This window comes from Gymnodraco acuticeps, unplaced genomic scaffold (assembly GCF_902827175.1).
Source record: "Gymnodraco acuticeps unplaced genomic scaffold, fGymAcu1.1, whole genome shotgun sequence".
Taxonomy (NCBI): domain Eukaryota; kingdom Metazoa; phylum Chordata; class Actinopteri; order Perciformes; family Bathydraconidae; genus Gymnodraco; species Gymnodraco acuticeps.
In genome coordinates, this window is record NW_022990335.1 from 2450216 (window position 1) to 2468979 (window position 18764).

The following is an 18764-nucleotide window of genomic DNA, read 5'->3' on the forward strand; positions in this document are numbered from 1 at the left end:
CTCTGTGTTATGAAAATCCATATTCCTAGATGGGTTAAACTGTTGTTGTTCTGTGTCACATGGTGCTAATTGTGCTTGGCAGGCCTGCCGGTGCATAACAGCCCACTGGTGATTCTGGTGTCACCCATCTCTCCCTGTGGCACTCAATTAATATTCTGTTTTACAAAATAAAAGTATTTTTTGGTGAATAAACCAAAAATTTCTCCAACCCACCCCATGAATTGCTTAATACATTCTATTTCATACCACCATTAATCATATGTTATTTATCAGTGTAAACGATGGATCAGGTCACCACTTTATTTGAAGGGGCACAAACATGATGAAGTAATGACAAAGTCATGCTTAGTTACTCATGATTTACAACACTTGGAATTGCTGTGACTGGTCCGTTTTTTTGGCCTGCAGATAACTGCAGATCTATATGAAGAAGACATGAACATCATTAATAACTCAGAAGTCATGATGATTGAGATACCTTAGTTGATGCATTAATTAAGGTATTGTTCCTGCATTAAGTCATGCATGAGATACCATTAATACCTGTACATTACTGATAGTTCATGAAGTACTACATGAGTACTACATGAATTAATTCATGCATTAAGTCATGCATGAATTCATGATGATTCATGTACCCTTACCGTAAAGTGTTACCGACTTGGTAAAGCTGTGGACCTGTCCTGTTAAAGTTTACTTATCAATGCATGCTCTTTTTCCCCCCTCCCCCCATTTCTGAACCCTTTTTATTCTTCAGCCCACTGCTTTTCTCCTTTCATTGGCTTTCACTTCATTTACTTCTACCTTGATTATTTGAATGTGTCTATACTGAGGTGTAACTGCAGTGTAAAGTTGAAATAAATTACCAAGAAAAACATTTATATTTCTAGACTGGATGTTCACAAAACGTATTGCATTAAAATGCTTCCATATGGGGCATTTGTAACAACTGGCTGAAGTAAAACAGGGTAACATTTCATTCCATCAACGCAATGAAAGCACTTGCATCTATCTGATAGCATTTGTTGTTGTGAACACAGCTACCATGGAAGAAATTCAGCAAACTATCTTCTACATTTGCATTAGCTTTTGCATATAGTATATTTAGTGTCCCCGAGAGAAAAGATTGCAATGATGAAAATGGGCTGAATCGTTTTAGGTTGCGTTTCATCCCGATGTAAGATGCTGCCTGTCAACAATCCCCTAATGAGATCTACTGAGAAACATGCCTATCACTAACCAGGATCCTTAGCCTAACAGCATCAACGCCACTAAACCTTAAAGGTGGGGTAGGTAAGTTTGAGAAACCGGCTTGAGATACACTTTTTGTTATATTCCATGGAATGCTCTTAACATCCCGATAGCAATGAATATCTTAAGTGCTTTGACAAGAAAACCATAAAAAAATGTCATCTGTGGAAGCTGTAGCACTGTAAAAAGCACGACCAATCATCTGAGCCGGCCCGGCTAAAATAACTGGATGGCCTACCTGCCTGTCAGCCTCCCATCAGGGCACAAACTTATCTCGTGCCCTCATTGGTCATGTGCGCGTTCGTGTGTGTTGGAGGAGGGGCTCTGTAAGGAAGTAGCTGATTTCTTCCGGCTGTGTATTTTTTATTTATTTATTTTTTGTAGTTCTAGCGCACTCAAGCTGGTTTCTCCAAAATTACCTACCCCACCTTTAAAAGAATAGAACCAAATAAAATGTCTCATTCTCTGGTCCAGTCAGAAAATATCACATCCAAAATACAGTATTTAGGGAAAAGACAATACATGCAAGATAAGATTCATCAATATACTTTTAAAATCCCAAATATAGTACCTTAAAGAGGACATATTATGCTATATTGGAAACATATATTGTAGGGCCATACCTATACAAAACATGTTTTTGCATAAAATACCAAACAGATCACCCATTGTAGCCATGCCTCATACTGCTCATACCCCTCTTTTTCAGCCCTGTTAGAGAAACGCGGATTTTGGGTCCTTAGCTTGAAAAAAAAGAAAGAAGAGGAGGCGGAGCTAATGCCTGATCAGAATTCTAGCGGAGATGAAGTTACATTCTGCTGTGATAAAACACCATCCTGTTCTAAACCACATCAAGGATTATTTATGAAACAGTATGGAGCTCAAATGCTTTTTCTCTTGCGGGTTTATCACAAGGTGAGTTCCTTTTTTATTTCCTGCTTTTTAAACACATGTGCTCTCCGGTAGGCCTACAGCTTAGCTCTGAGTGTTAGCAGGCTTGCTAATGTAAACAAAGACGAGATTACGTCCAAAACACGTCAGGCATTGTTTCCGATAGCAACTTTCTGTGGGTCCGCCGCCAATTTGACGTCATATCGGCAGCAAATCTGTATCCGCTCATTTTCTGACGCTGCGTGAGTTCCCCGACACACCGGGGACACATATTTATGTATAAAAGATATAAAAAAGTGCATTTTGCATGATAGGTGCCCTTTAAATTATAACCATGATAGCGTGACTGACTTTCTTTGAGACTGACCTATGAGCAGAGAAGTGCACTTCTTGTTGGTCGCAAACACACAGACACACTTTAAAAGGCTTTGATTATGTGTTGGACTTCCCATCTTTGGCCAGAGCACTCCTGTATTACTAGTGTATCTTTTTTAATCTCCAGACATCTTTTTGTCTCTCTGTTCTTTATCTCCTTGCCCTAGAAAAGAGAATACATGTAAACAGTAGGTATACACATTACACAGTATGTCATCATGCAACATTTTGAACAATGAGTCACCATGAGCTAACCCACCCTATCATTTCAAAGGGTGGTACATGCCAAATTATGACAACTACATGCATTTTCAGATTTGGTGAAAACAGACGTGGTTTGTGAAGTCATTTGATTAATATAGTGGTAAAACAATAACATTTCAGATATGTCAAAACACCAACGGTTAGATATAACCACTCCTAGTGAAAGTTAACACAATTTAGTGTTAAAAATGTTAATTATAAATAAAAGTCTTAAACACATTATGCTACATTAGGTGTTTATTTAGATGCCAATACTTTAACAACAACAATATTTTTGAACACAGGGCTTTTACTAGTAACAGTATTTGACCAGTTGCTTCTTTTGCTAGATTACATTTCATCAGACTCTGCTCATCTCTGTCCCAACCCAGCACTGAAATCCTGGTCCACTCATTCGTCACATCCCGGATTGATTACTGCAATGCACTTCTGACTGGCCTTCCCATCAAGCTCCTCAATAGACTGCAAATAATCCAGAACTCTGCTGCCCGGATCATCACCCGCACCAACTCATCCGACCACATCACCCCCATTCTCACTCAGCTACACTGGCTTCCTGTACGCTACCGTATTGACTACAAAAACATTCTACTCATATACAAAGCTGTCCATAACCTTGCCCCCATCTACATCTCTGACCTCCTTCAGGAGTACACCCCCTCCCGCACCCTCCGCCCGTAGGACTTCTCACCGTCCCAAGCTATCGCCTCAAAACCATGGGTGCTCGAGCTTTCAGCTGCTCGGCTCCCAGACTCTGGAACACCCTGCCACTACACATCCGACAGTCTGATTCCATAACAACATTCAAAACCCAACTCAAAACCCACCTGTTCAAACTGGCATTTTCTTTATAATCTGTACCCTGTGTCCTTTTGTGTCCTTTTGTAGTCAATTTCCTGTTGTTTGTCTTGTCTTACCCCGGCTGATACTTCACTAAATCCACTGTTTTAATTTGTAAGGTAAAATTGTAAATGTAAATTGTAAATCTGTAACCCTGTAAGGTGTCCTTGGGTGTTATGAAAGGCGCCCCCTAAAATAAATGTATTATTATTATTAATAGTACCTGAGTGAAGTCCCAGTAGATCCCCATTTTCTTCTGCAGAGCCTCTCTGCAGTTGAACAGCCCTGGTTCTGTTTCTTTATTCCCAATGTCAGCTATACACCGGTTGTCATTGTACTTGTGGGACTTGATGCCGCCGATGTAGAGCTCTCCGTTTGATCGAAAATAAGTCATCTAAAAAGTATTTTAAAAAGCAGTTTTGGCAGTTAAATCAGCAGCAAATACGACAAAGATTAAGGATTAATCTTGACAACCACTTTTAGAATCTTAACTTGCCTGAGGTCCATAGTAGTAGCAATTGTAGGCGATGGGTGTGTTTCCCGGCACTGGACCTTGGTCTATGCACATGTTGGTATCAAGATTCTTCATCTTTAAGTAGGGGAGAAAAAAACAACTATATAAATGGGAGCTCAAATGAAGATAAAACATTGCTGTGTAGGAGTGAATCATTAAAACACACACCTTGCAATAATTCTACCACCATTCAAAGCATTAGATGAAACTAAACTTACTCCTCCATAGGCTACTAGGTTGTCCAAGGGATCCAACTTGGGATACACATTTTCCAGGTACCATTTGAAGGGTTTACAGTTCAACCTTTTCCTTAGTTCTTTCCTCTCCGTGACATCCCCAATGTCAATTCCATGATTCTGCAGGGAGTATGGTGTACATTGTTATTTTGTAGCTTAAGTGATTGAAATTCCCTCAAAGATGCCCCGTTTATTGTCAGAAGTTAAGGGGGCACGGGAAAGAAATGCCCCGAGAAATCTCAAAATGCACATAAAGCTTTATCAATAGGCAATTATATTTCAGTCATAAAAACATACTGTCAAAAACACCAAGTATACTAAGCTTTAAGCTAGTATAGTTTTAAATCGAATTCTAATACAAATCGACAGTGTTGTTATAGTTAGTTTGTTTCATCCAGTTTTTTTTATTCATTGCTTCATGTATACAAAGTGCCAGAGGGCTTAATAAGAGTAAAAAAAAGGGTTACAATAACCAACTCCTGCTCTTTCACAGACATGACTGCACACTTCTTTGGGACAGCATCATTATGCTATTTTCAAATTGTTGGCACACGATGGTGATTAATGTATGTGTTATAATTTGGAGGCTATTTCACAATGAAAACAGCCACTTATTGACAATTTACTTTTAGTTTGAAGTGCCCACAAAAGTGCCACATTTAGTTTGCCCACAAATTAAGTACCTCAAATGGCAAGTTCCAAGCCAAATTGACATTGTGTTTGTATTCATCCATCCAGACTTCTGCTACCCTCATGGCGTTTCTCCTCATGGCTACAGACAGATCAGGCATGTAGGGCTTATGGGCCCTCTCAATGTGGGCGATCCTGGAGCATGGAACTACTTCAATACTGCCTCCACATGTCCACACCTACAGTATACGAGCAGAAAACTAAACATGTTATCCTTTATACTCATTTATCAAATAGAATAATTGTTCTGTCAACAAAATTATTAGTGCAGGCGCAAAGCACACAGTTTGCAGGACACCATCTCTTCCTGGCAAAGTAGCCAGACAACCAATAAAGACTCCAGGAAGTTACCAATAAAGAAATAGCCACTATCCACATCTCTATCCTCTGTAACATAGCTGTTCACCTCACAATCATTAAAACAAAAATAGTGACAGGGTTAATGGTGCTTAAAGCCTGAGACTGCATCAGATTTGATGTTGGATAGGCGACGCTTACTCACTCGAATTCCCAACTCCACATTTTCACCACCGTACACTTTCATTCCCTCATCGAGAACTCCAATTTCTCCTAGATACTTCCTGTCAGCCACTAGGATTCCCATGACAGATGGACTCCTGAAATAAAAAGGAGTAAACTGTGAGTCGTGTATCATTTTAAACATTCTACAGTGGAATACATCAGTTTCATTTCAAATCATCAAGAAAGCCTCATCCATGTTATATTTGTTTGAGACATGTAAAAATAGACTGGATACACTTTTACTTACTTTCCAGGCAGTGAGCCATCCATGAGTTTGTAATAATCGTCGGAGAAACTCTCATACATGCACCATAAAGCCCAGTCGAAGGCATGTGCGGCTGGTTCGTATGGAATAACTGTAAGGTCATCATAGTTGACTTTGTCAAACACAGGGGACGTCACCACGGTCCGATCCCCCTTGATCTGCGTCAGCAGAGGTTCAGCCCTGCATGAGTGAAAAGAAGGGAGGAGAGCAGGTTCACTATTCACTTTGATCATTTGTCGAGCCCTGACAGTCGGTCTACTGGAGAAAAACAAAATTGCTGTGTACATTTATTAAATTGTGTAACATTGTGATTATTTCCGTATAGGCTTGGGAATAACACAAACATATCTTGTTGAGAGTAGTTTAAAGGTTTTAAAAAATGTCTACCAAACTACATCCAGAAATATTGTCACCTTTCAGGAGTAAGTGTGCTTCCACTCAGCTGGCTGGCTCAAATGAAAAGTTAAATATTTTTCTCTACAAACATAACATACTTACTGTTAATGTTATAAATAAACTAACATTGAAAAGGATTTATTTTTGCCACACTCTTACCACATTTCATGGACTTCAATGTGTGCGTCCAGGATGGCCACCACGTCAGCAGTAGCAGCCCTCCACCCAGAAGCCCTGGCGTATGAAAGGCCTCGCTGCTCATTGTGCCTCACTCTTGTAAAGCGGAGGCCTGGGTTCTGCTGCTCAAGCGACTTCACATACACGTCAAAGTCACCCTTCAGGTCCTCTTGAATTGAGAGGATAAAGTGGGAATATGTTATGACATTAGGGAAGAACAGGCGTGACAGATTTGGTTTTTCCAAAGCAAGGGGGTGATACCACTTATCTTAAATTATACTGAAAAGCGTTAGATGTTTAATTAATTATAGGATGGACAACTATGAGTTATATTAGTACAATCCAGTGCCGCAGCTCTAACATTTATAGTACGTTCTCCACCCTTCTTTACACAACTCTACTCTGTTGACTTCACTGGTGTCAATTCAGTTCTCTTAGCTTATAAGATAACAGAACTGAATTGACACCAGTGAAAACTCTGCAAGATAACATTTATGTTGTCAGTTCAGTTTGATTAAAGATTGATAGGGTTGGATATCGTTTTACAGCGAACACCTGGACAGCTTAGCATTAAGACTGTAAAATACATTTGCAGAGCATGGCCTTGTCCAAAGGTCACAAAGTACAAATTGCAGGAACTCTAAAAGCAGACTAATACATTATTTTACACTTACAAATGTTAAAATGTGTGGTTTTATTGGTGATAATGTGCTGGAGCTGTAGCAACATGAATTCTCGTTTTTGTCATATCCAGAGTATGATCAACAACATGTGTTTAAACTGATGAATTATATTTAGTTGACATGAAAGTGTTTCTTCAAAAGCTAAGATAAGACGTTACAGATAAGACAGTAGCATTCAGCTTCTGAACTTACTCTTGCCAAGAGGTGTATTTCCTAAAGTATGAAACAACTGCTTCAAAGCTGGAGGATCATTTGACAAAATGCCTTCTGGGAGATTTACAAGACTTCTGAGAAAAGTATATTCATATAAAAAAAACTGATAAAAATCAGGATTCCAGTCTAAAAGCAGCAATATATTTAAAAACTAAAAGACATGTTCCAGCAGCATGGGCATCTGCACAAAGAAACAGGATTTAGCAGTAGCGTAATGTGATTCACTTGAAACATACACACCATTCGAGCTATTATCATCCACCAAAATAATCTCCTTCAGCAGGTTTTTAGGGGTGCGGTCGATGATGCTGCGCAGGGCTCTTTTGAGGATCGAAAGGCCCTCATTCAGGTAGATCAACACCACCCCGATGCTTGGCAGATCCTTTGGGTATGTCTTTTCAAGACACCTGTTCAGAAACACAACCCTTGTCTTTTTAACAAGCTGTGTAAATGTTTAATCCAAACAGACGGTAACAAAAAGGTGAAGGATTATCAGCAAACAAGTTAGGTGAACTATAAACAACCTTTAACCCTGCATTGTGTACGAAGTGACACGGTAGTTATGGCTTCATAGGAGATAACAATGCGTACCTTTTATCCCTGGTATCTGCAATAGCACGATCTAGAGGAAGGCGATCACTCAGAAACACGTTGTAGCCATACTTATCAAACAAACTCTGTGCCTCTCTTTGCTCATCCTCAGACAGATTCCCACCCCACTCCTTGAACAGGGGGGAGTCAGGGAAGAGTTTATTTGACTTTTTCTTTACAGGGGCCTCCTGTTTTTCCTCGATCTTTGCTTGAGGTTCCTCTTTCTGCTCTGGGAGCTTCTGGACTGGTGGCTGTATGACCTCTGCAGCTTTTCTCCTTCGCTCTACGTCCTCTTCGAGCAATTTCTGCATGGTGTCCTGCTTCTGCTCAAAAGCTTTCAGTAGGTTGTCTTGACAAAACAAGCAAAATGAGAATCATGTGTTCTATTAACCATGATAATGAATTACTATATTGACCCACTGAACCAAATTGGGCACATTTTAAGCAATTTTTGACACCCTGACAATAATAAGATCAGGGGCTTCATTTATAAAAGGGATATACGCTAAAAAAATGGCGGACGCCAGTTTCTACGCAATGTTTGCGATTTATAAAATATTAACTTGACGGGAAAACGTGCGGTCCTCCACGCAAACTCTAACCCATGCGTACGCACTAAGCACAACAACGGGAGAGACGAGAAACTGCGACACCGTTGGCAGAAGGAAGAATGGAGAGAAATATGTGGAAATAATACCATAAACAAAATGTTACCTCTCATTTATCATATGAAGAATTCATTTTCAAACATTGATTAAAGCCAATCTTAAAATGATTAAACAAACGCGTTTGAGACTCCTCAGTGCACACAAAAACATAACTTGGAGAAATAAATAAATACGGATATGTTATTTAAAACTACCTCGAATATGTTGTGTTAATGTTATGAAATGTTTTCTCATAAATGATGCTGTTTTGCATTTCTATAGGTTGTACGAGCATGGTTTTATATACTACCATGTTTAATCATGTTTTATGCCGTTTGCCAAGACTTGATAAGTCGCTCATAAAACACAGGAGGTATGGAAACTAAGAACACCATATGTGGTAAATTGTACAGCTAATATAACACAACACATTAGTTGTTTTTCCTTTAACTGGTGGACATAGAGTTGCTGCGGAGAGGGGGGGTTGAGATGCACAGGCTGCTGTGGAGACGCTGCGCACAGCTGATCGACAGCTGGGACACAAACCACCAAATACGAAAACATAATTCAGATCCAGTCGTCATGACTCCACTCCGGAGGGATTCCCCGATCATTTCTTACAGTCTCTCATCAAGGGGGTGTCTCCTGTCCCCGGTACAAACACACTGCCTGAGGAAGGCTATGTGTATTATTTTTGTCATTAACCTTTTTCGGACCACTTATTTATTTATTTTGGTGACGATCCGACCTCCATGCTGCTACTCTAGTTCAAACTGCATCCACCAAACAATATGATTTATCTCGACCTCCCCAAAATAACCAAAATCTGACACGGTGTGCAGATGTCTTTTTTAGCTGTTCTGTCGTCATTTCCTTTGATCTTCTTCATACAGTCAGTCAGAATGAATGAATGAATGAGCGTTTCTTTGACTATTTATAGGCAAATATGGGCGTTACGTGAAGCCCGCAAAAGCTGCACATTTTAGACAAATGTTAATGACTTACTGCAGGTTTTGATCAGTTGAGAATGTACTGTATCAATAGCACACATTTGAACCTCAGTAAGCAACATATGTATATGAATATATTAAAATGTATAAACACATCGATGTTAATTTTATTTCAAACTTTTTGTTATACCTTTAAAAAAGTTGCCATTTTCTAAGGGCACTTTTATACATCATTACATATATTGATGAATGAAATGAGCGTGGAAACATGAATATAAAAGCACAGGATGTCTAATAACTTAAGTTTAATCCAATTAAACATAATTGCCTTACAATTTCCCATCTTTATAGGCTACCGATTAAACCTGATTAAAAAGTGTAACATGAACTTAGAAAAAACAAATAATGTCCTTGACTCACAGAGGTTGTTGACGCTTGTCTCCAGGTCAGATAGACTCCTGATCACCCGAGGAGGTTCAATATATTTTTCGGACCCCGCTGTATCCTCATATCCACTCTTTATATACAGGCTCACGTAGAAGATGAGCCCAATGATCATTAATATGAGGACTGGTCGCTTTAATCCTGCTCCTCTCATACTGATAGCAGACCCGACGACTGACCCAACACCAAGACAATAAAAAGCAACTCAGACGCCCACAGTGCGATAAGACTGCACTGACGGTTACAACTATGCAGCTGGTAAAATGCACATTGGGTTGTAGGTTATTTTTGTTGAAAGGCGAGGTGAGACCTGCCCTTCACCTGGCGCAAGTGTTCCTAATTTCATAATTAGTAACGCCCCCAGCTCAGGGGGGGGGTTTAGGTTGCCATAAGGCTGTTGACGGTCTTATTATAGGCTACATCCATTGGTTGGTTTTGTGGCACATTTGTAACGCTGTGCCAACTTGGGCAAGCACGCAGGCAAACTTGAGCACACACAGGGTGGAGAGGTGGAGTAAGGTTGAGCGATTGAGAGAAAGGGAGAGAGAGAGAGAGAGAGAGATTGAGCGAGGCAGAGAGCATGTGCAGCGGTCTGCTTGCGCACAGAGCAGGAGTTTGTGAGAGAGCCGGCTTGAGAGTCAATTTCTCTTCAAAATATAATTGATTGCCAGCCTCCCTTGTCCCTGGCTGGCTTGCTAGCTCGTTGGTAACTGATGTCTTCTAATGTGCCTGCATCTGGCGCTGAGTTGCCATATTCCTTTCAAGTGTATAAGTGTGAACCACTTCCTGATATCCATTGTTGCAGATAAATATAAATGATAATAGCCAAACTAACCTAGCAAGCGTAAACTGACAGGCTGCTGTGCCGCATCTCACTCAAAAACCCACACGACTCAACCCAGCGAAAAACCAGTCTCGCGCGCAGTCTTTCATTCAGAATTTCATAGCATAATACAACAAATTATATTAAACTAATCTTTCAACATAGTTTAAAACAAAAATAAATATTAGGACAAAGCCCTACAAATAACAACAATAAACATAATCAGTGGCGGCTCCAGAGTGTTTTTGTTGGGTAATCTATGGTAGGGCTAACCTATACAGTGGTGGGGCTCAAGTCAGTATTTGCAATGTAATTACATACACGCTCCCCTTGACAGTGAAACGCCAAGCGTGAGGTTTAGATTATTTCCCTGTCTCAATCCAAATTGAACTGTATGAAATAAAAAGGCACATTTGTGTTGTAGTAAATAAAAAGGACGACCAGCTGGAGTTGACATGCTGAAAACCCAACCCCTGCAAGGGGGTCTGGGGGGATTCTCCCCCAGGAAATACTAACATAAAATACACATTCTGGTACTCTCTTGAGAAGAATAATAAATAAATCTATTACTACACGACATATTTAAAAAATGAATGCCATTTTAGTTTTCTGTTACTTTGTTCTGAAAGCTGAACCTGCTGCACCTCACAGAGAGAAGAGGCTGTGTGAATGACTTTACATTGTGGATAAGGGTGGATAGCCCCCATTGTTCTGTGTGTCAAAATGAAAGACAACCCACACACCTATCAATCATCAAACCGTGGGGTCTTATTTCATTACGTGTTGATTTCTATCAACACGTAATGTTGTTTCGATGTATATAGAGATCAGCGACGTGCAGTCAGGGGAGGCAGAGCTTCACCTGTCATACTCCAATGTAACGGGCCCTCCACACTACAAGCGTTTCAGGCGTAAAATTACGCCTCTAGCGCGTCTGCCCATTCACTTTGAATGGGGTGACGTCACGTCCGCTCACGTTTTCGCCGAACTGCATCACGGGAAGGCAAGCGTAACTTTGAGAGCGTCTCGCACGTAAAAAGTTGAACAATGTTGAACTTTTTACGCACGAAACGCTCTCTCCGTTCCTGACAAGTGAGCGTAAGCCAATCAAATCCCGTTTCAGAAAATCTGACAGCTCAAGCCGTAGCCAATCAAAAACCGCGCATACGCTGGGAGAGATATCCTGAGATATCCCGCCGTTCATGTCTATATTTGAAATAAAATGGACGAGGTTATAATCGTAGCGGTAGCGAATCACCCTGTATTATTTGATGTGACCCTGTTCACCTACCGGGATAGAAACCAGAGGAACCAGGCATGGAAGGAGGTGGCAGAGACAGTGGGGGAAACTGGTAGGTTTTCGCCTGTTTGGGGATTTTATATCCAGTTTACTTCATGTTAACATAGCTAATGAAACATAGCCGGTATATTTAGCATAAAATAGCGCCATAGACATTAATCACATACATGTTAATCATCCGCTGCCACATCATAGACTATATTGCATTACATTAATGCACACAGTCATACTCCTTTCACATTTCTTAGTTATATATATATATGCAAAAATTCATTCCTAGCATTCTATTTCCATGTAAATTACTGCTTTATTTAATTTTTTATCTTTTTGCAATTTAACTGTACAATACATGTTGTGTTTTATATTAGATTTCTTGTTTTGTATATATGCACCATGACATCAAGTCAAATTCCTAGTATGTGCAAAGCTACCTGGCAATAAACCTGTTTTTGATTCTGATAAAGTGTGACATGTAAAACCTTGTATGCAATTGAAAGGGATTTGGTTTTCATTAATGGAGCAATCATTTTCTGAAATTAACTGTATTCTTTCATTTTCATTTTATTAGACGAAGTGTGCAAAAAGCGTTGGAAGTCCCTCAGGGACCGATACCGCAGGGAGAAGGAAGGGAAAAGTAGCGGGGCAGGGGCTTCCGGGGGATCTAAGCCCTGGCGTCTCGCGGCAGTAATGAGCTTTTTAAAGCCCTTCATGCTGGACCGTGAGACGTCCAGCAATTTCCCCCAGCAACCCCTGCCTCCACCCACCGGAGCAGAAGAAGAGGAAGACTCTATGGGTGACAGCCTGGATGACAGTCTGGAAAGCCAGCCAGAGCCAGGTAGCAGTCAGCCGGCCAGTCAGCCGGCCAGTGTGCCGGCCAGTGTGCCGGCCAGTGTGCCAGACGGTGTGCCGGCCAGTGTGCCAGCATTCCGGGGGAAGAAGAGCAGGGGAAGGGAGATGTCCCCTTTTGAGGAGAACCTGCTGTCGGCCGTAGGCCCGATGCTGGCCATGCCACCACCACCACCACCCCCACCACCAGTGGTGGAGGTGGAAGACGAGGACCTCCTTTTTTTAAGGAGTCTCTGGCCTGCAATGCAAAAGCTGAGCAGGACGAGCAGCATGAGACTGAAAATGAAGCTACAAGAGGCGGTCCTGGAGGCCACAGAAATGGACATTAATAATTAATTAATTAGATACTGATACTGATCCACATTACATCTTTTTACACTCATCACTCATCACACACAACATCACATAAATAAAAGTTATTTAAAAGTATGTTATGGCTATACTGTGTCTTGACTTGTTCATGTGGTTTGTCAGTTACAACATACCAGGAGCTTCTTGTATGTCGATATATAATGTGCTGTCTTCTGTAATTATTCAGGTGAAACCCTGATAAATTATGAGTGGTTTATCACTAAAAACAGGGCTGAAGGAAAAAGGTTGTTAGTTATATCATGATATCAATTCAAGAAACATGTTTATTAGGAATGGTTGATTTTAAAATGGCTCATTTGGAATATTTGCTTTTTAAAGAAAATGGGTAGCTCTTAAAAGAGCTTTTTGGTTTGGAGACAAATATGGGCCTACACCACATTTGCCTGCCATCGCACTGCCCCCTCCTCGTTGAAGTAGGAGCAGAAGGTCTCCCGCTGTTGGATGGATTGCCGTGTGGCATTGTTGGAGCCCATCCTCGGTGCATCACACAGGGTTGGAGTAACTTCATCCGTGGACCTTGCGATAGGTGTGCGTGATGGCATATCAATGGTCTTCCTGCGGAGGAAGTTATGCAACACACAGGCAGCCTTCACACACAACTCCGTCACCTCGGGGCTGGTGGTGATGACACGCCTGAGCATTCTCCACTGGGTTGAGAGGATGCCAAACGCACATTCAACCACCAACCTGGCACGGCTGAGGCGGTAGTTAAATAACCTCCTTTCACGGGTGAGGTGACGTCCAGGGAATGGACGCAGAAGGTTGTCCAGCAGCGGAAATGCCTCATCTCCAACGAAGACATGGGGGAGAGGGCCCCGCCGCTCTGATCCTGCGATGACGGTGTCAGGTGGTAGCTGCAGACTGCCGTCTCGGAGGCTCTCTCCAAATGCAGAATTCCGCAGGCTCCCACTGTCGCTGCTCCTCCCAAAGCCTCCAACATCCACTACCCTGAACAGGTACTCAGCATCCACCACAGCCAGCAGTACCAAGGAGTGGGTGGACTTATAATTAAAGTAGAGGGAACCTGCATTTGCTGGAGCCTGGATAACGACGTGCTTCCCATCTATGGCACCAACACAGTTGGGAAACTCCCAGCGCTCCTGGAACCCAGCAGCGATGGCTCTCCAATCCTCCACCTGTGGTACCGGCATGCACTCCTCGACCAGGGCGGTCCAGATGGCCCCCGCAACCTCCTTGACAATGACTGCCACTGTAGAACGCCCGACCCGATAGCTGAAGGCTATCGTCGCGTACGAGTCACCAGTTGCCAGGTACCTGAGAAAAAAAGATATATACATGATTACAAAATATATTTATTCAGACCCCACACACACACACAGACCACAGATCCCCCCCTCCACACATTGAACACAGACACACACATTGAACACAGACACAGATTGAACACACATTGAACACAGACACACACACATTGAACACAGACACACATTGAACAGACACACACATTGAACACAGACACACACATTGAACACAGACACACATTGAACAGACACACACATTGAACACAGACACACACATTGAACACAGACACACAGACACACACATTGAACACAGACAGACACACAGATCCCCACACACACATTGATCACAGACACAGACACACACGCCATGTACACAGGGGAGCAATACTGTGTTTACCTAGATATCTTAATTAATGTTACCCATCTGAACTAAATCACAGACTTCAGTCATCATTCGTGCATTCTCTCTCCTTCTATACAGAGTCAGATTAAAGAAGTAGAAATACACAAAACGTACCGTAGGCAGATGGCGAGTCGCTCGGCGGGGCCGATTGACATACGCAGATGGGTGTCCACCTTTGTAATCAGTGGGCCCACCTTTCCGAGCAACTCGTCGAACACCTCCTTGCTCATCCTGAAGTACCTCTGAAAAAGGCGGTCATCGAGACGGAGCTCCTGGACGAGAAGGTGGTATTCCCCCCTTTGTAGACGGCATCCATTTTAGCAATAGTGGAGAAGAACCGGGGTTTTTCACTTTGTATGTCCGGGGCGGGAGATTCACATGGAGATTCTGATTGGTTGTTGGTCGCGGGGCTCGAAGAAACGCCCCAAGCGTAAATCTTGGGGCGTTGGAAGCGAATTTTACGCTTGTAGTGTGGCCGGCCCGTAACGGAAAAACAACTAAAGAAAAACGAAATAGTAATAATAATAAAATGTCTCCACTGATCTGTGTTGTGATTTCTGTATGATTCCAATCGCTTTTTATAGTGAAAATCAGCAAATTGGCCGAGCTCCGCTACAACTACATGGGAGCGAAGAGGAGTGAGACAGGGACGAGCTCTGCCTAACCCACAGTAAATGGCTGGAGCGCGGGCACTAATGTAGCGCGGGCACTTATTTTGTGAGCGCGCTCAAGCCAGTTACTGTGGGGTCAGGTCACCTCAGAATGCGTCACCCCACAGAAACTGTCTGGAAAGCGGGCCCTAAGCGCATGCCTGTTACCATCTCACTGTATGTCACCAATGTAATGTTTGTAGATCCCTTTATTACATTTATCCTCGCCATCCATAGTCTCTAAATAACTTATTTCACGTATATATGATATTTAGGCTCGCTGCGTCTCACCATACAACGGCAATGAAAAAAGCACCTGGAGAGGCAGCCATAACCTCTGCCGCACTGAAGGGGGCGCACGTGAGCCCACATGTTCTTGTTGCTACTGTTATTCTACGCAGAGACGGTAACAACAAACTAGACTTTTGTTTTGAAACTAGAGGGAGATAAGGAGGACTTTTACAAAAATGTAATGGAGATTGTTGTCCAGAGGATAGCATGGACTTCATCTTCAAGTCAAGGTAAGACCACAATTGTAAAATGAACATGGGATCTTACTAAGAAAGAACAATCCAATATTTAGATTTGGGGTATCCTTTTGTTGAACAGTCTGTTTAAAATGAATCGACGCATCAGACTAAAAAAGCTTTTGAAAATAACCGAACATTTCGATTAAGGTCAAAATATAATATTTGTAAATCTGACTCTGAAAGAATCAGTGCCTCACCAGCCATGAACGTCACCGCACGTCACTGGTAGAGATGTACTACAGCAAAAGTATACTCTCCGTCGGGACTTCCTGCAACAACACCACGCAGTTATCGTGATTCTGATTGGCCAGAAGACATTATCAAAGATGTTCTATTGAGAAGACGATCACTACGTGACAAAAGTTTTCAAACCGTTTCTAGTCTTCGGTATTTACTGCTGTCTGTGCAATTTACTCCGCGCGAGTTGGTGGACTTTATTTAGCTTACTTTAAAATCATTTTTCATGGTGGGGCTAAGCCATTTCTTGGTATGGCTGTAGCCTACCCCAGTATACCTTGGCGCCGCCACTGAACATAATAATAAAACAATTAAAATGTTGTATTCAGCCCTGATTAAAACAGCGGGCCCAAATCCTGGATGGGCGGGCCCAAATCCTGGATGGGCGGGCCCGGCCCCATGGGGTCCGCCCATGACGCCGGGTCTGGTTTATGGTAGTGATGAAGCCTTATGAAGCTTTCCAGTCTATAGCTTGGTTTCAGTCACGTGACTTCTATGACGCGCGAAATTCAAGTGGAGGTCAGGAAGTGAAAACGCAATCATTCATCAACGCAGGAATCATGGAGGACACCGACTATGTCAAACAATTAAATGAACCTGCACGCCGCAGATATCGTGAAAAAATCACAGCACACATCAAACAACAAATGTTGCCTTGTTTTTGCCCGGGTGAGTGTTAACTACCTATACCTTCTTACCTCTAAGTAGCATTATTAGGAGACATCTAGCTAGCTAACTTTAGCTACATGGACTCATGTAAGTCAGTGTTACGGCTGTCGCCTTGCCTTCAGCATTAACTGGCCTGTGAGTGTGTTGTGTGTATATATGTGTATGTTTGTTATGTGTATGTGTTTAGCTTAGGATATATTGTGTTTTGTGTGTATATATATGGAAGCAAACAAGAGACAGAAGTATTCGAATTGTATTAGACACCGAATTTATAGCATTGAAAATAATTACTTTGAAAATCATGAATCTGAATTTTTTTTGCTCCGAATTTATCTATGTGAAATAAAAATGTAAAAATTCAAGTTAAAAAAAATTCGAATGTTCAAATTCAGATCCCAAAAATTCAAGTGAAAAAAATTCGACGTCAAATATTTTGGTGTTTAAAATTCGATGTCAAAAAATTCGGTGTGTAAAATTCGACGTCAAAAATTGCGATGCAGCCTCATCCGGGCTACTCAGACAGGATAAGCAATCGAGCCCTAATGCAATCAAACCGACTTCTGGCCTATCAGAGCCAAGCGGCAAACCCCGGGACAGTGCGGTGAAGCCCAATGCTGCAAACTATAGGCGATGGATGCAGATGGGAGCAATTCCCGTAGACCCTATGTTAAAATGTCCAACTTAACATAAGAAAATGAACATGTTTCTAGCCTGGATCTACAAAAACATATTCTGTATATAGTTAGATTCCCCCTTCATGACAACGGGACTGCTGCTCCTAGCTCTGTTAGCTCCGTGATGCTACAGCGGCTCAGCTCATGAGGAGAACACTACTTGAACTCGGCCGTGTTTGTTGTGTTGGCTCCTGGTGGACTATTCGTCCTGCAAATATAGGATTTATCTGCGGTTGAAACAGACCGTCCATGAATGCAGTTTCTTCGGTAAGTCAACCCTGCGTACTTTATGTTATGTTACTGGTGTTTTTATTAAGCTAACGTTAATGAATGTTTAGAGTTGGGTTAGCATTTGAGCAATCGTAGCTCCATCTGTGCTAACGATGCTATGCGTAGCATCCAAGAGTGTAAAACATTAAGTGGGATGCTACTGTATACCAAAAGGCTTCTGTGCGAGGTTGCTAAAATAAGGTCATCCTTGTACGTTAGATAATTAGTTTGCTATTTAGGTTACTGTATGCATTGTTAAGGTTCATTTAAATTCGCTATGCTCTACTATAGCATAAAATAGACTAGCTAACTTCAACGTATTGTTGAAGAGAGGCTTAGTGTATATTAAATCAACCTCACAATGAAATGTGTGTATCTTTAAAATATGAACGTCACATTTCAAGATGGTCCAGAAATAACGCTCCCTTAGATATTGTAATATGGTTTGTTGAACTGGAGTTATTTATTGCAGCTAAGCGCCTATCCGACGAACGACCCAAACATTGTTGTTTTTAATATTATTACCAATGCCTCTTTTAATTGTATTATCATCACACTTGAGAAACAGCCTTATCGTGGCTGTAGAACGGAACATGTAACTTAATTCCTGCATTTAAGGACGATGAATAGCGTAGTCAATGCTTTAGTGACAAGGAAATGATTTGTTTAAATATTATATATGACGTTATCTGTGACTTCAGTGGAAATTAAGCTTATCCATTGCATTGCATTTGTTCAATAGGTTTGTGTCTTACCCTTACGTGTGTGATGCATATGAA

At 41.6% G+C, this 18764-nt stretch overlaps 3 protein-coding genes across 3 annotated transcripts; 1 reads left to right on the plus strand and 2 right to left on the minus strand.

The window, feature by feature from the left end:
- Positions 1-2394: 2394 nt before the first annotated feature.
- On the minus strand, positions 2395-10103 carry LOC117550771 (probable polypeptide N-acetylgalactosaminyltransferase 8). The gene is made up of 11 exons (XM_034223295.1): positions 9926-10103; positions 7909-8257; positions 7558-7724; positions 6404-6590; positions 5831-6028; positions 5564-5678; positions 5055-5240; positions 4354-4491; positions 4118-4210; positions 3845-4015; positions 2395-2680 (listed from the first exon to the last, which is right to left on the minus strand). The coding sequence occupies exons 1-11, from the start codon at positions 10101-10103 to the stop codon at positions 2561-2563; spliced, it is 1902 nt and encodes a 633-aa protein (XP_034079186.1). The 3' UTR covers positions 2395-2560.
- Positions 10104-11833: 1730 nt separating this feature from the next.
- Positions 11834-13334, plus strand: LOC117550773. The gene is made up of 2 exons (XM_034223297.1): positions 11834-12124; positions 12641-13334. The coding sequence occupies exons 1-2, from the start codon at positions 11995-11997 to the stop codon at positions 13252-13254; spliced, it is 744 nt and encodes a 247-aa protein (XP_034079188.1). The 5' UTR covers positions 11834-11994; the 3' UTR covers positions 13255-13334.
- A 199-nt stretch (positions 13335-13533) lies between these two features.
- LOC117550772 (protein ANTAGONIST OF LIKE HETEROCHROMATIN PROTEIN 1-like) lies at positions 13534-15419 on the minus strand. Its single transcript, XM_034223296.1, has 2 exons — positions 15070-15419; positions 13534-14565 (listed from the first exon to the last, which is right to left on the minus strand). Exons 1-2 carry the CDS (start codon positions 15183-15185, stop codon positions 13659-13661), a joined length of 1023 nt encoding a protein of 340 aa, XP_034079187.1. The 5' UTR covers positions 15186-15419; the 3' UTR covers positions 13534-13658.
- Between the last annotated feature and the right edge of the window lie 3345 nt (positions 15420-18764).

Bases quoted from the DNA above. Each gene is read 5' to 3' on its own strand.
- LOC117550771 (XM_034223295.1), bottom strand. From the start codon at position 10,103: ATGAGAGGAGCAGGATTAAAGCGACCAGTCCTCATATTAATGATCATT. The intron at 5,679-5,830 runs GTAAGTAAAAGT...TTTTTATTTCAG, and splicing joins GATGGCTCACTGCCTGGAAA to GAGTCCATCTGTCATGGGAA. The intron at 4,211-4,353 runs GTAAGTTTAGTT...CCCTACTTAAAG, and splicing joins ACCTAGTAGCCTATGGAGGA to ATGAAGAATCTTGATACCAA.
- LOC117550773 (XM_034223297.1), top strand. From the start codon at position 11,995: ATGGACGAGGTTATAATCGTAGCGGTAGCGAATCACCCTGTATTATTT. The intron at 12,125-12,640 runs GTAGGTTTTCGC...TCATTTTATTAG, and splicing joins AGAGACAGTGGGGGAAACTG to ACGAAGTGTGCAAAAAGCGT.
- LOC117550772 (XM_034223296.1), bottom strand. From the start codon at position 15,185: ATGAGCAAGGAGGTGTTCGACGAGTTGCTCGGAAAGGTGGGCCCACTG. The intron at 14,566-15,069 runs GTACGTTTTGTG...TTTTTTTCTCAG, and splicing joins CGACTCGCCATCTGCCTACG to GTACCTGGCAACTGGTGACT.